This window comes from Mastigoproctus giganteus, chromosome 5 (assembly GCF_048544385.1).
Source record: "Mastigoproctus giganteus isolate SK-2022 chromosome 5, ASM4854438v1, whole genome shotgun sequence".
Lineage (NCBI taxonomy): Eukaryota > Metazoa > Arthropoda > Arachnida > Uropygi > Thelyphonidae > Mastigoproctus > Mastigoproctus giganteus.
Genome location: NC_143579.1, coordinates 28,788,664 through 28,805,241, shown reverse-complemented (window position 1 = coordinate 28,805,241; position 16,578 = coordinate 28,788,664). Strand labels below are relative to the sequence as shown.

Here is a 16,578-nt window from a genome sequence, read left to right as displayed (position 1 = left end):
CTGCATAAGCTTGCTTTCTTGCATCAAATGCCTCTACTAATGCTAATGCTAACTGCATGTTTAAAAAAGCTTGTCTGCCACAAGGTAACTTCATGTTATCAGGCATTAATCTCACATTCAGTCAGTTGAATTTCCCATTTGTGGAATGCCACGCTGATTTTATTCCATTTAATTACTATTTTTCTTCTCAATCTGTATCGTATCATTCATTAACTGCAAGTTAAGTGCCAAAACAATTCTAAGTGTTTTAATCATTCTTACTGAAAATACGAGTATTATTTTTGCATGATCAGCTAAGCAAACATAACACAAAATGATATACTATGGACTGAACATGCCAAAAATTCCAAATGAAAAGACAAGATGATTTTATATGCTATTATGATAATAAAACATTAATATGCAGAAATTCAGCATGGGTTGAAAAAAAAAAGTATGATAGATTGATTCAGAATCTAGCCAAGCCCAGCTCCATTATTTTTTGAGCGAATGACTGAGGAAAAAAAATTTTTTTCGCTACATGAAAACTTCAAGGAATGCATTAATCGTGTCATGTAACTCAAGAGCATGTATAGAGTAGTGTGATTATTATTATTATCATCATCATTAATAACCATATGGTGCAAGGAAGCCTGAGGCTTATGCTGCACCAGGAAAAAAAAAAATTCCCAAGTTTCCCTGAGAGAGAGAGAGAGTCAAAAGTAGAAGGGAATCACAAAGAAAGAGAAGAATGATGAGCTGGATATCATCATTCTTCTCTTTCTTGGTGATTCCCTTCTACTTTTGACACACTCTCTCTCTCTCTCTCTCTCTCTCTCTCTCTCTCTCTCTCTCAGGGAAACTTGGGAATTTTTTTTTTTCCTGGTGCAGCATAAGCCTCAGGCTTCTTTGCACCATATGGTTATTAATGATGATGATAATAATAATAATCACACTACTCTATACATGCTCTTGAGTTACATGACACGATTGATGCAGGTAAGAACTGGGGAAATGTTGATGGATAGAGGCCTCCGTAGTCGAGTGGGCAGGAGTGGGAGTGCAGTAGCGCACGCTCTTTGAGTAGACCGGGGTTCAAGCCCCTGACTGCTGAATACAGTTGATCTGCCAACCCGCAATGGACCAGCGTGGCAGATTATGGTCCATTTCCCTCAGCATGAATTGTTGAGGAGGCTTCCATCCTGCAGTGGGTTGATAATGGCTGCACTTTACTTTTTACTTTACTAATGGATTCATCAAGGCTGCAAATCTGAGCAGACTACTGGAGCCCAAGAAAGATAATGACATTGAGGACAAGGAGAACATTACACTTAACCTTTCCTTGACCCTCCTACTATCTTTTACTTGGATACCAAAACTAAGCAACGCAAAAGTTTCTCTGATGATGAGTAACAAACTCTTCAACTCGTAATTAAATTTATTAAAATCTACTTAATTTTTGCCATATTAAAATATATTATGATTGTCAAAACAACTCATTCCATGATTTGTTATCATGAAAACACTGCCATGATTTATTTCATGTTATTTGGGGTTTTTTTTTTTTTTTTTTGGTAGTTGTTGGCGCATCGACTTCTGTGGCCATAATGCACCTCCCAAGGTTTTTGCAGTACTTTGATCCAAGCCCGAGGTGGGATTCGAACCCGCGACCTTTGGGTTGCCAGGAAGACACTTTACCCACCAGGCTAAATGTTATTTGGTCAACTACTGTATTCAACCTAGATTCATCTTACATTGAGGATGGACTTATCCATTAATGAAGGTAAGGAAAATGAGAAATTCACTTCATAATCCCTGAAACATATGATACGAGTATATGTTCTGTGTGTTAAGGACAAAGTCAAAAATTAGCTATAGTATGATATGACTAAAGCTATGAAGTGTCTAGTACAGGTTAGACCAAGTTTACATTGCAATAACTTTTTTTTGAAATTATTACAATGTAGCAATAACTTCAAAATTCCTAACTATGACAGTAAATATGGCATCATTTATTATATATTGATTACTTCATAATTATACTGCATGTTCTATCTGTATCCATACACTGAAATCATCTGATATCATTGCATCTTATTGTTAATATATAATTTTTATAAATTCAAGTGTATTTAATCTATTCTCTTTTTGTATCTCTCAAATAGTACAGCACTGCTAAATGCTGCAGCATCATGTTTTTTTCTTTAATGTGTAGGTATCTCAAGCACAAAAGGAACACTGGATGCTAAATACTGTGAATGGTGTGAGAAGCCAGAAGAAATCTTTTGTAATTGGACTTGGAATTTCTGTAGGCTGCAATTTTCAGGAAATACATAAAGAGGAAATGTCGTTCCAAAGAACAGAAATAGCAGAAAAAAAATGAAGAACAGCAACATCATTCACTGCTCAGTGAATGGATGCTGGCAACTTGATACATATAATCAAACTGATTTGTATGAGATGTTAAATTACAGACATTAAATAAGAAGACCAGAGCATATAGACATATTCAAAGGGAAGGAAATACTGTAAATGTCAACCTTTGAAGCACTAAGAAATCATCTAAAATTCTGAGGTCAACTTAGAGATCAGGTATAAAATCCTAAACTTGAATTAAAGGCATCTGCTTAGGGTTAAAAAGACACAAATTAATACCTACATATTTAAAATTTATCATATATATATATATATATATATATATATATATATATATATTTTTTTTTTTTTTTTTTACACAAATATACATTGTTTCTCACCTATTAAAACTCAAGAATGTTTATCTGCTTCATCAGGTTTACTTTAAGTTTTTGAAAAGCAAACTAGTTACTGAAATGTCACCAGTCTAGCAATACACTATTTAGGTTAAGTTAGACTTAAAGTAAGTCTCATCTAACCTAATCAAACCAGCGTATCACTAGAGTGGTCTTAACTACTGAGACAGGAGGATAATTAACAAGTACCAAGTACTGTACATGCTTACCACTTTCTTTAAAGTTGACCGTGAAGTGTAATAAAAACTATCACAATGTAAACTTATAAAATAAAGGGCAGAAAGAACTGAATTAAAACATAGGCAGTGGTCCTTAGTGCAGACTTTAATGTAATACACCATTATGGCAGATGAAAAACAACCAAAATAAAGGGGTTGACATAAGGCAAAAAAATAGTGTGAGAGAGAGAGAAAGAGCGCGCACATTAATTATCTGACTGATCTATACTTTTTTTGTATAGATACAATGTGCTTTACAATCATTCAAGCAATGTGGATATGTAATTAAGGTGAAAAAAAAACCAATTAGTAAGAGATAATGTAAATGAAAATAAAAGTCCAATTTTTCAGATATAGTAGTAATGGCAAATGATCCAAGAAAGCAAGCTTATATAGCATCAACCAAAAAATATATATAGATATAGCATTTATAATATTTATGCCAAGAGAGGACAGAGGTGAAGATCAATGAAACTATTTGCATTTAAAGCAATGTGTTCCCAGTTATTAATACAGTTTAATCTTCCAAATCTGGTGACCTTAAGACCTAATCCTTCTTGATCATGGAATTTGTTTAGAATCTGAAGATATGCATAAGAACAGAAGATTCAATTTTTATTTGAAATAAGACAGGACTGGATTACAGAAGGGCTGAAAAAGACTACATTCTCTTTCTCCCTTCACATTATAGTTGCACAAAAAATATATAATACTGCATTTCTATACTGCAAACTCATTATAAACAGTATTATATAAATGTATCCTATAATAAAAAAGGGTAGTGCAGAGCACACAGTATAAAGTATTATATCACACAAAACAGTAAAATTATTTCCCCTTCCAAAATATACCTTGCACACTTGATGAAACAACTGTCAAAATTTCTTAATCATTCCCTATTACTGTTTACTGTAGAATCTCTTTAACAACACAACCTTTTCCATAATAAATAACAATTTGCATATGTGTTTCTAAACCACAAGTCCTCTACTTTTCTTTTAGGCTAAATATTTAAGGAAATGCACAAATGGAAAAAAAGTTACATTGATTTTTGTTTTTTGCAAACATCACAATCTAAAAGTTGTTTGGTGTTCAGTGAATGAGTTATGTCAGCTCAATGCTTCACGTAGAAATCAAGACCCTGAAACTCTGAGTTCTCAATCATTGTGGAACAGGTAAATACATGGGCTATTTTAGGATAGCTAAAAGTAAAAACAGGTGCATGTACACTAATAGTGGGAGATAATAAATAAATTTGAGGGATATCAGACAATATCACTGTAGGGATATCGGACACAATATCACTCAGACATAAGGGATGCAGAATTTGAATATGAGGAGTACAATGTGTACAAAAAGGACAGACAGGATAGGATGGGAGGAGAGGTTATGCTGTTAGTTACGATATAAAATCTAAGGCAGCACATCCAATCAACATGGGTGACTAGTGCAACATTGAGTCAATCTGATGTGATATAAGAATTGGTAAAACAAAAACCAGAGTAAGAGTGGATTATAGGCTGAATAACTGTGATGAGTATAACAAACAACTATTTGTATAGAGAAACAGAGTGAGCCAGTAAATCAGAATATTTTATAATGGGGGATTTTAACATTCCAGATATTGACTGGAACTTATAGATTAGTCACTCACACACTAGCAAGACTTTTGTGGATTTTCATCTAAGAGAGCTTAATAGAGATAGAAAATGCAATAGATAATGCTATAACAAAACATATGATATATTATCAAATTTCAGAAATTTGGTAAATTTTCCAAGTGATGCAATATTTTTGAGCACTGCTGAATATTAACGCAGCAAAGGAGGTAAGTGAACCCTTAGCCATAATAATGAGAGCATCTTTGGATTCAGGAGAGGTCCCCGTGAACTGGAGATGTGCGAATGTACCCCCAATTTCACAAAGAGGAATCGATCAGTGACACAAGTAATTACAGACCTGTTTACTTAACTTCTGTTCAAGGGAAAATAATGGAGTCACTCATTAAAGAAGTAACACAGGACTATCTAGACAGGACTGCAGTTATACTTCTGACACACCACAGGTATGTTAAGGGGAAATCTTAATGAGTAATCATTACCAATTCGACTGGATACTACAACGCAGTCAAATTCACTGGATACAAAAAGTAATCTGATATCATATAATTGGATTTCAGGAAAGCTTTTGATACTGTTGCACATAAAAGACTTCTTGTACAAATTGGGGTATCATAGCATTAAGGCAAGTTACTGCTATGGATAAAAGAATGATACAGTAGGAGAAGGCAGAGAGGACTAGCATTATTAGTGGTGGAATCCAAGGGTTCAGTGCTGAGCTCTTCATGGACTAGCATTATTAGTGGTGGAATCCAAGAGTTCAGTGCTGAGCCCACTGTTGTCTCCTATATTTATTAATGAAGCCATATCAGGGTTAATGTCCAAGTTTGCACATGATACAAAGGTTGGCTGGGTGATTAATGAGTAATTATGGTATGCTACTGCAACAGGATCTAGAAAAATTAAGCAGATGAACTGAGAAATGGTAACTGAAGTTTTTACCCTTCACACGTGCAAAGTACCATATATGGATAGCAGTAATCCCAGAATAACATACTGACTTTGGTAATGCATTCAAGGTAATGGAAAATGAAAAAGACCTAAAGGTAATTGTGCAGTCAGATATGAAGTTCTCTGAGCAGTGCAGACCAATTTTGTCAATGATATACAGGAATTTTGCAGAAGGGATAAGAAAGTGATTATCCCATTGTATAAGGCAATGGTCAGACAACACCTTAAGTACTGCATACAAGTCTGGAGGCCTTATTTAGGAAGGATGTAGAGCAGCTGAAAAAGGCAGAGAAAGGCAACAAGCTTGGTGAGAGTAACAAAGTGGTGCTCTTACCACGAAAGGCTTCATTTCTGCAAATTGCAGCATCTGGAGACTAGACACTGGGGAAGTGGTCTGATTGAGGTGATTAAGGCTCTGAATGAATGGAGCAAGCTAAATGCTAATGGGATTCTTCCTCTTGCCCAGTCCACACACGTGAGAGGATATAAATTCAAACTGAGGAAGAATGGTTGCAGAATAGATATGCAGAAGTTTGTCTTTAACCAGCGGTTGGTTGATTACTGGAACAAATTTCTATCTGTTGTAGTGGCAGTGGACAGCTTGAATAATTTCAAGGAGGAACTAGACTAACTATTGCTTTGTTCCATCATTTACCACTACTGATATCACGGTAGTATATTAAAGAGGCAAAAAAGAGGAAACAATACTCTTGATCAGATTAGCAGCAGAGATTCTTCATGCATTAAGAATCTACAGGTAAAAGACCCCATGAGTAACAGTGATAATAGTGTACTTATGTGGGATTTCCTTAAGGACATAACTACTAGGGCTTACAATACTGGGATCCCAGTCATTTTTTTCCGGTATTGAAATACCAGTATTGATACAAAAAATACTGGTTTTTCGGTACTAATTTTAAAAAAATAATTGTTTATAATTTAATCACATAAAGGTTATAAAATCACCTTATGTGATTATGACGTTGTTATCTCTACTAACAAATGTTCGATAAATCATCGATAAGACAACATGCAACATTGCAACCTGTCCACAATTCTGGGAAAACTTCCTGTCTGACCGTATCGTAACTCCCAAGTCCCGTTCCCCCACTACTGACTTTAGTTCAACTCCACCAAGTATATAAGTTATTTTGGAGTTGCTGTTCCCCTGGTGTAAGACATTGCATTTTGCTGAATTAAAGCATAGCTGCCACTTTTCTGACCATCCCGGAAGTCTATCTAGGTCACTCTGAAGAAGCTCTGCTTGGCAGCTATCATTAACTACTCTACTGATCTTTACATCATCTGCAAGTTTAGACCTCACACCCTCCATAGATGTCATTTAAGATAATCAAAAACAACAGTGGTCCCAATACTGATCCTTGAGGAATCCCACTACTTACATTAACCCAATCTGAGGAATAACCATTTATCACAACCCTCTGCCTGGTGCCCTCAAACCATCGTACTATTCATCTAAGGATTTTCCCTATGATTCCAGCCTGCTCCAACTTATAAAGTAACCACTCATGTGGGACTGAGTCAAATGCTTTGTTGAAATCCAAATAAACAATGTTGAAATTATTCCCTAAATCCAGCTCACAAATGACCTGTCAACGTGGCTAACCACATCTGTTAAACATGCTTTTCCCTTTACAAAACCATGCTGTGTATCCTACAGAATTCCATTTCCATCTAAATGATCCTGAATTCCACCCTTGATCATTGCCTCCATGATTTTCCCTACTACTGAAGTTAGACTGGCCGGTCGGTAATTTCCCGTTACACTCCTAGAATCGCCTTTATGTTCCAATTAACACCAATCCAACGGAATCTCTCCTGAGTCCACTGATTCAATGCACTCACCTGCCACCTACTTTAGGATTACAGGGTATATGCCATCAACCGCAGGAGCCTTACTTGCCTGTAGGTGCAAAAGTTCTCATTAAATAATCATTTGAAATTTCAACCTCATTAAATGATCATTTGAAATTTCAACCTCATTAATTCCATTTTTTTCAACTTCACTTCCATAATATCTCATTGACACAAAGGGTTTTTTTAATGTAAATATCGATGCAAAGTAAATGTTGAATTCATCTGCAACTTCAGCTATGTTATCTAATATTATCCCCACGTCCATTACATAAGGGTCCAATCTGATTTGTCCTTCTGTTCTTTGCATTTATATATGTCAAGAATTCTTTATCCCCCACTCTTTGCTCTCTCCTAGACTCAGTAAAGATACTATAGTGAAAATTATACTTCGCTTAATAAAACATCTTTCTCCTTCAGAAAGTGATGAACATAATTCAACCATGGAAGCCCAACATGGAACAGAATATCATTGTTCTGCAAATTCTTTCCAAAATAAGAAATTGCCTGACTCCAATGGGATTTTAAAAGATGAACTTGAGTCGGAAATTAATGAAATACTTTAAACTATTTTTGCTAAAAAAAGTTCAAAGTCTAGAAAATATGGACTGAGATCGTCTACGATTATCTCGGTACAATAGTACCAGAATAGAATCCGAAAGGGCGTTTTCTGCCACTAATCAAATATGTACCAAAATTACATCCACTTTAAACGATCATACTATTGATTGCTTATGTTTCTTAAGAGCTCACTTTATTCGGACAGGTAGGGTGGATGCTTAAACATAACTAAACTTTGCAGTAACAATATGTATTTTTTTTGTTTTTAGAATAACTGTATTTTAATTTTTTTCAGAATATTTAATTATTGCAATAAAAGTTTATTAAAAACATGAATTCAAGTAATTACAGTACTTGTTTTTTTTTCCTTAACTTATCGCCCCTAATTGTCATCAAAATTTATTGATAAAAACATTTGTTTTTGGAATACCAGTATCCCAGTTTCATAAATTAAAAATACCAAAATACCGGTATTGTAAGCCCTAATAACTACCATCAAGGGTAAAGGAAAGGAATTTTCCTTTTGTAAGGGTGATTAGATGCTCTTAGGAAGTTTTTAAATTCTATGCAGTGGGACCAACTGATGATGTTACCAACAGCAAATTCTAAAACATTGAGAGAAGTAATCACAGAAGCTACTAGGCTTTTCATACCCAGTAAGAAATACCATTCAAGGGATAGACCTAAATGGATGTCAGATGAACTATTGAGACTTTGGCAGAGAAGAAAATGCATCAGATGATATAAATTATCAGGTTAAAGAGAAGTTCATTTCATAGTAGATATAAACAAGTTTGCAATCAAGTCACAAAGAAGGTTGGACAAGCTAAAGCACATTATGAAACATCTATGGCAAAGAATGCCAAGAAAAGCAGCAGACTTCTTTACTTATATTAACAATAGAAGGAAAAGATTGAATAACATTTGTCCACTTGATGGTTTTACTATTAATGATCCTACTCAGATTACTGGCAAATTGAATATGCATTTTATATTTCTGCATGAGGAGTTTTTTTAGGGAGTGGGATGCCAGAAGTTCATAAAAATCTAAAAGGGAGCTAAATGATTTATGATAACTAAGAGGGAAGTGTTGAAGACAAACTGTTGAAGCTTAACATAAAAAAGGTGCCTAGGATTGATGGGATCTATCCAATTATTTTTAGGGAGACAAGAAAGGAGGTAAGCAAACCCTTAGCCAAAATTATGAAAGCATCTTTGCATTCAGGAGAGGCCCTATGGACTAGACATGTCAAAAACATATCCTCAATTCACAAAGAGGAATCAAAAGGTGAGGTAAGGAATTACAGACCTGTTAGCTTAACTATTCTGTTCTAGGGAAAATAATGCAGTCACTCATTAAATAAGTAATGCAGGACCATCTAGAGAGGAATACAATTATACTGTAATTACAACGTGGATTTGTTAAGGGGAGGATATTGCCTGACAAATCTAATTCGATACTATGATTGTTTTTTTGTTTTGTTTTTTTTTTTTTGTTTTTGGAGCATTAGCAACTAAGGCTATATTGCTCCGGGATATGCGGTGGTCATTCCCTGACCTTTCCGCATCCTCCGTATTTGGTGGTGACGGGTTCGAACCCCGGTCTAATCAAGAAGCGTGTGCTACGCACTGCTGCTCCTTCCCACCTGGCTACGGAGGCGCCTCGATACTATGATGCAGTAACAAAGGAACTGGATGCAAAAAATAATTTTGATGTCATACACTTGGATTTCAAGAAAGCTTTCGATACTGTTGCACATTGAAGACTACTGTATAAATTGGAGCAGTGTGGCATTAAAGGCAAGTTACTACTATGCATAAAGGGATGGTTGAGTGGGAGAACACAAGAGTGGTCATTAAATGACACTGCTCTTCATGGACTAACATTATTAGCAGAGTCTCCAAGCATTCAGTGCTACGCCCATTGTTTTCCAAATTCATTAAATGATATTGATGAAGATATATCAGACTTAATGTCTAAGTTTACAGATTATACAAAAGTTAGCAGAGTGGTTAATGACAGTAATCAAGGTAAGCTACTGCAACTGGATGTAGAAAAATTAGGCAAATAGGGTGAGAAATGGCAGTTAAAGTTTAACATTGACAAATGCAAGTTATTGCATATCTGTAGCAGTAATCCCAGATTAATTTTTAATTGTATGGTATTACAGTCAAGTTAGTAGAAATAAAGACCTGGGGGTAACTGTGCAGTCAGTCAGTTATGAAGTTTTCTGAGCAGTGCAGACAGGCTATCAGTACAGTTCATGGGGTTTTGCCAATGATATACAGGAACTTTGCTTGCAGGGATAAGGAGGTAATTATCCCATTGTACAAGGCAATAGTCAGGCCACATTTTGAGTACTGCATACAGGTCTGGAGGCCTCATTTTAGGAAGGATGTAAGTCTGGAGGAATGGGTGCTGAGAAGGGCAATCAGCTTGTTGAAGGGAACAAAAAGTGGTCCTACCAATGAAGGCTTCCATTCTGCAAATTGCAGCATCAGAAGCCTAGACATCTATGAAATGATTAAGGCATTTTAAGGCTTTGAGTGGATTGAGCAAGCTCAATGCTGATGGAATTTTTCCTCTCGCTCCAACTAGCCACGAGGGTGCATAAATTCAAACTGAGGAAGGATGGTTGCAGAACAGATGTGTGGAAGTTTGCCTTCAACCAACAGGTGGTTGATTATTGGAACCAACTTCCATCTACAGTTGTGGAAGATAATTTGAATAAATTCAAATAAAAACTATACAAATTATTAGAAGAGATGGAAAGGTGATGTGGGAAGGTTTTTTTTTTTTTTTTGCTTATGCTTTATAAGCTTGCTTTCTTGCAGTATTTGCTACTAACTACTGCTAATATTATTCAATACAGAAATAGCAGTAGATGATCCAATGACTTTCTAACAAATTTCCATGTGACTGAAGTAGTAAAAACTTTTATGCCAATGAGATTAAAATCTCCAGCCTTCACAATCAATTTTAATGCTCTGAGTAAATAGCTAATGTACAAATGGTTAACCAGAGAACAAAAATTTGCTGATTCTCCAGTAACTTTTCCAATTCACCAATTTTCCTAGTCTGTCAGAAAATTGGTCTCAGATAAGAAGGGATTGCTGGATTTGTTTGGGAATTTTAACTGTATATGTGCTACTGAAGATAAGCATTTTCATCTGATATAAATAGGATTTGGTTTTAGAAAAGTTAAAGATGATCAAGTTCTCCCACCCCCAACTTCCCACACAGCATTTGCGAAACTAATTCTGCATAAACAACCACACTTGTGGTTGTTTATGCAGAATTAGTTTTAATAAGCTGAAATGTAATATCCAAGATGTGTCAAAAGCCTTGCTATCTCACGAGTTGTTATTATCGAGATGCAAAATATATATATATAAAAAAAAACAAAAAAAACAACACTTGTGAATAGCTTACTTAACTACAAAATAGTTTAATATTTTCCCAATTTGTATTATGTATCAATAACGTGGTAATGTGAATACCTTAATTTTTCATTTTAATTGTCTTTTTTTTTTTCCAAGTGCACCCAGTGATCATCAAACTTATGGATAGAATTTTCAGTTAACGGGAAATCCCGTTGATATACAAGAGAAAAACAGTATATAGAAAACAGACCTGGAAAGTATGATCAGAAAAGAAGCAGCCACCCCCATGCAAAAAAAAAAAACACCATTCAAATGTCTCTAAAATATCTAATGTAATAGCTTCAGTTACTCCACAGGTTTTAGTATTAGTAGTGACAAATGATGCAAGAAAAAAAGTTATAGGGCATTAGCAAAAAAAAAAAAAAAAAAAAAAAAAACACTATCCACCTTATCTGTACATCCCGTACAAAAATTTATCTAGTTCTTTGAATTTATTCAAACAATCCACTTGAACAACAAATGGAAGTTTGTTTTTCCATCAATCACCACCCACTGGCTGAAGACAAACTTCCACACATCATTCTGTAATCCTCCTTCCTCTATTTGAATTTATGCATTCTCAGCAAGAAGAATGCCATCAACACCTCAGTCAGATCTTGCAGGTGCCTAGTCTCCAGATGCTGCAAATTTTTGGAACTGAAGCCTTTCTTGGTAAGATATAAAGTATTATATCACACAAAATAGCAAAATTATTTCCCCTTCTAAAATATACCTTAAGCACTTGATGAACCAATTGTCAAAATTTTCTCACCATCCCCAAGGTTTTACTGTAGAGGCTTTAACAATGCAACCATGTTCCACAATAGATAATGATCTGTGTTTGTGTTTCTAACTCACAAGTGCCCTGCTTTTCTCTTAGGCTGAATATTTAAGGAAATGCACAAATCAAAATGTCTTATGTTAATCAGATTGGTGAGGGTTTCCCACTCACTAAAATGAGGCCCCCAGACACATATACAGTACTCAAGATGCAGCCTAACAATGGAGTTGTACAATGGAATAATCATCTCCTTATACATGCTAGCAAAGTTCCTGTATATCACTGACAAAATGAGCTGTTGTGGCAGCCAGTATGCACTGGTAAAAGAATTTCATAGCTAACTGCACAATTACCCCCACCCCCAATTGTTTTTCATTTTTCACTACACTGAGTGTAGTACCACACAGTTGGTATTTTAATCTGGAATTACTGCTACTCATAGGTTAAACTTCAACTGCCATTTCTCAACCCATCAACCTAATTTTTCTAGATCTTTTTTCAGTAACTTACGTTGATAACTATGATGAAAACATTTGTATCATCTGCACACATAGACAATAAGCTTGATATACCTTCATCAATATCATTAATAAATATTGAAAACAGCAATGGACATAGCACTGAACCCTCAGGGACTCCACTAATAACATTAGTCCACAAAGAGTAGTATCCACTAATAATGACTCTCTTGTCCCATTCAACCATCTCTTTATCCATAGCAATAACTTTCCCTTAATGCCACAATGCTCCAGTTTGTACAGCAGTCTTTTATTTATTTTATTTCACTTATCCAATGTTAAATAATAAAACTAAGAAATAAAAAGTATATCAGTATATCCTCTCCCATAACTGATGTGGGAGGGAGAGTAAGGAAACAGAGGGTTTCCTTTATGACAGACTTTCTAGACAGACTAGAAATTAACTCTGGATAATTGGTTTTATGGTTTATAGGAGAAATGTCATCAGGGCATGGAGATTTGCTGAAAAATTAATGTTCATTATCAGTCTTTTACTTTCTTTGTAAAAAAGTAAAAATTTCTGTTTACATTAACTAATTAATTATTGCAATTCTTAGGGACTAATCGCAAGTTTCTATTTATTCTGAATATCATCAAAGTTCACTTTAATTGATATATCAAACAAACTAAATCAGCACTACACACCAAGAGCACATGGTTCCATCTGCTTTAGTGCTGTAAAGGAATGACAATAGCCGTGAAGAGAGCTAGACCATATATAGCCTAAAAAATTGGGAGGGAGGGTAACAGACAAAGAATTTGCACTATACAAAACACAAGTAAAAGGCATTCTGAGAACTTACAAAAACTGAAAATATTAAAACATTAAGAATGAGTTATCTTACATAAAGTAACAGTACTACAATTATGGGAGCATCAGAGTAGTGCCAATGTGAGCAGCACATTTAAAATAAACCTATTTTAATAAACTGTTCCACTAACTCAAGTTAGAGAATTGGAATGTTTTTATTAAAATAATATAAATTATTTTATATCTAAAAATAATTGCAAAATCTTATTAAATATACAATTTAAGGTTTCTAACCCGAAATATGTAATCATTCCTGAAGCAGGTTTAAATTAAACAAATGCTGTGTTATGACAAGAGTTCATTATCATTTTTAAAAAATGTCATCTGGTTAAATCTAAATAATAAAAATAAATTGAATGGCTGAATAAGATGAAAATAACTTTTCATAACAACTATCATCTTTTACATTTTGAATTCCTTCCTTTATTCAGCAACTAAGTCTTCACAACCTCCAACCCAAGAACGGTACTAAGTACTATAGGTTCTAATACCTCTCGTGTTTGGGGGTTTCATTAAAAAAAAAAAAGTAAATATGTTCCTACTAACTATAAAATATTCTATATCTCTACTTTAAAAAAAAAAAGAACACTAAGTAACATTTCTGCCTGGGAAATTAAAAATCATCTATTCGTGCAGAAAACAATCTCGACTATAATAATTACACATAAATAAATTGCTCTGCTTCTAAATATAAAAAGTTATTCCATCAAAGGGAGGTTGTTGTTGGTATAGAGGTTAACGACACAAGGCCATCGAAGGGGGGGGGGGGCTGAGGATTTTGTCAAGTAAATATCTGTAACTAATCCCATAGTTAATTATGCCACCATTATTAAAACACTATTTTATAATAATAAACAAAATTAATAATATCTTAAACCCTCAACTGTGCAGTTAATAACATTTTAGAATTATTCTCATATATATACAATAATAATAATAAAGTTTTTCTTAATTCTCATATTAAGAAACTTTAGTAATGTAGAAAATTGGCCAATGTCATCTAAGTTCCTAAGTTTGTTTTGTACATTTATATTACATTAACACATTCTTCAAATCGATTATCAGGAAAAAATCCATATATCACAGGCATAACTGTCAAAATCAATTTTTACTTCAACGACATTCCTTTAAAATTCTAGCACGAAAATTCCCACATTTTAAGTTTAACAATCCAATTCGTTTTCCCATAATAATAATACTATATTCTCATTGATTCTCATCAAGCAAAACGCAATATAATTTAATTAAACCAATTTGATGATAATTATTTATAAATGTCAAATAAGTAACATAATGCTGCTCATCACAAACTCAATGGAACGACGACATTTGTTACTTTATTTCTGAAATCAGAAGTTTATCATACTTGTTACAATTAAATGGTAGTTATGTAACAAGCCAAAACAGAATTGCTTACATACCAATAACGTAGAATAAAATCCTGGTTCTGTCTCCCAAGCTTTCAGCTGCTGTTCGGCAGGTTTCAACAATTCTGCATTTTGACTAGCTGCTTTTGATAATACATCTAAAACCACTAGATTACATATCTCCATATTTACTTTCATCGGGTAAATAATTGTAATTGTGCTTTTCAAATTAAATACAAGTATTCGGAATGCATCTGTTGAAAATCTATTACTACCACCATAAATTCACGTTTTTCTTGGAGGCCGCCATGATAGATACATACAAGTAGTCTCAAAATGAGATTTTAAATGCGTCAAAAAGTAATGCTAATACCAAATTTACATAGCTGTTCTGTTGATAACAATTAAAATTCAAAACACCTTTTTTTTTTATTTTATATTTCTCAAATTGAATTTTCCAATTTGTTTGTTGTTCGTGTTATAAAGTTAAAGTGGTATGTAAATAAGTATTTTTATACTATTTTTTCTCCTCATATTGAGGGATCCTGAAGCCAAAGTTAATAACCCACAACATATGGCGTCTGTAAATTGCTTGTTTTTCGCTTAGTTTGAATGTTTTTGCAAAACAAAAAACACATTAATTTTCAAATTATCCAAAAAAAAAAAAAAGAAAAGAAAGAAAGAAAGAGCTACCGTTGCCGGAGCACGTCTAACTTGGCCTGAAAATTTCCATAAAATTCTGCGAATCTTTGACGGGATTCGAACCGAAACCTCTTCCGCGCAGCAGCGAAAGACAGTGATTCTCACCACTCTTCTACAGCGATGGCATTCGTATGTACTTCTTTTCTTTATTTTTTTAGGGGTTTCCCGAGCTCACATACCCACAGTATATTGTGTTCAAATAGCGTGTTCTCCGTTTTAGCTTAGTCGTACATTGTCGTCTCTCCACTGGGTTGGAGAGGTTCAGATTCAGGTTGGGGAATTTCTAAAGTCCTCTTCAATCGAGGCTGTAGTTGGCTGATCTCATGCGGAGAGAGCAGGGTTTCACCCGTAGCTTATTCCGGGGATTTTAGCACGCACGACATGCAGCAAATCAACCAGTGCAAACATATAAGCCTGTGGTCACTCTGAAACACTTAAAGCAAAGTATGGCACTAGCGTATCTCTCAACATCGCCAGTACAATTTACAATTGTTTTGTTTCAATCGTGCTAAAGAAGGATAGAAAAACTAATTGGCTTTCTAATTGAAAACTAATTGGAAAACATCCGCTAAACACCACCTAGTGAATGTCGTTGAGCCATCTTTGATAACGAACCTGAACCTCTCAATAACACAGTGTACTGATGTGGATTTACTTAAAGATATAATTACCATCAGGGATAAAAGAAAGGATTTTTGGTTCCGTAAAGGTGAGCACAGTGGTCTCAGACAGTTTTTTAAATTCTGTACAGTGGATCAACTGACGATGTTACCAACAGTAAATTCTAAGTGGGAAGCATTCAAGGAATTAATCGTGGATGCTACTAAAAGTTTCATAACTATTAAGAAATATTGTTCAAAGTTTAGGCCTAAATGGTTATCAAATGAACTAATGAGACTCGTGATAGAGAAGAAAAATGCATGGGATGCATATAAATTATCAAGCGACTCAGAAGCCTATGGCAGATATAAGCTAGTCTGTAATGAAGTCACAAAGAAGATT

The 16,578-nt window shown here is 34.5% G+C and overlaps 1 protein-coding gene across 1 annotated transcript in view; it reads right to left on the bottom strand.

Annotated features, from left to right (window-relative positions):
• Positions 1-15,158, bottom strand: part of Impbeta11 (importin beta11) — a 257,037-nt gene extending 241,879 nt beyond the window's left edge. The window contains exon 1 of the mRNA XM_090373121.1: positions 14,929-15,158. Coding sequence (XP_090229247.1) covers positions 14,929-15,072 — 144 coding nt within the window. The 5' untranslated portion in view covers positions 15,073-15,158. The remainder of the gene's footprint in view (positions 1-14,928) is intronic.
• Positions 15,159-16,578: the final 1,420 nt, after the last annotated feature.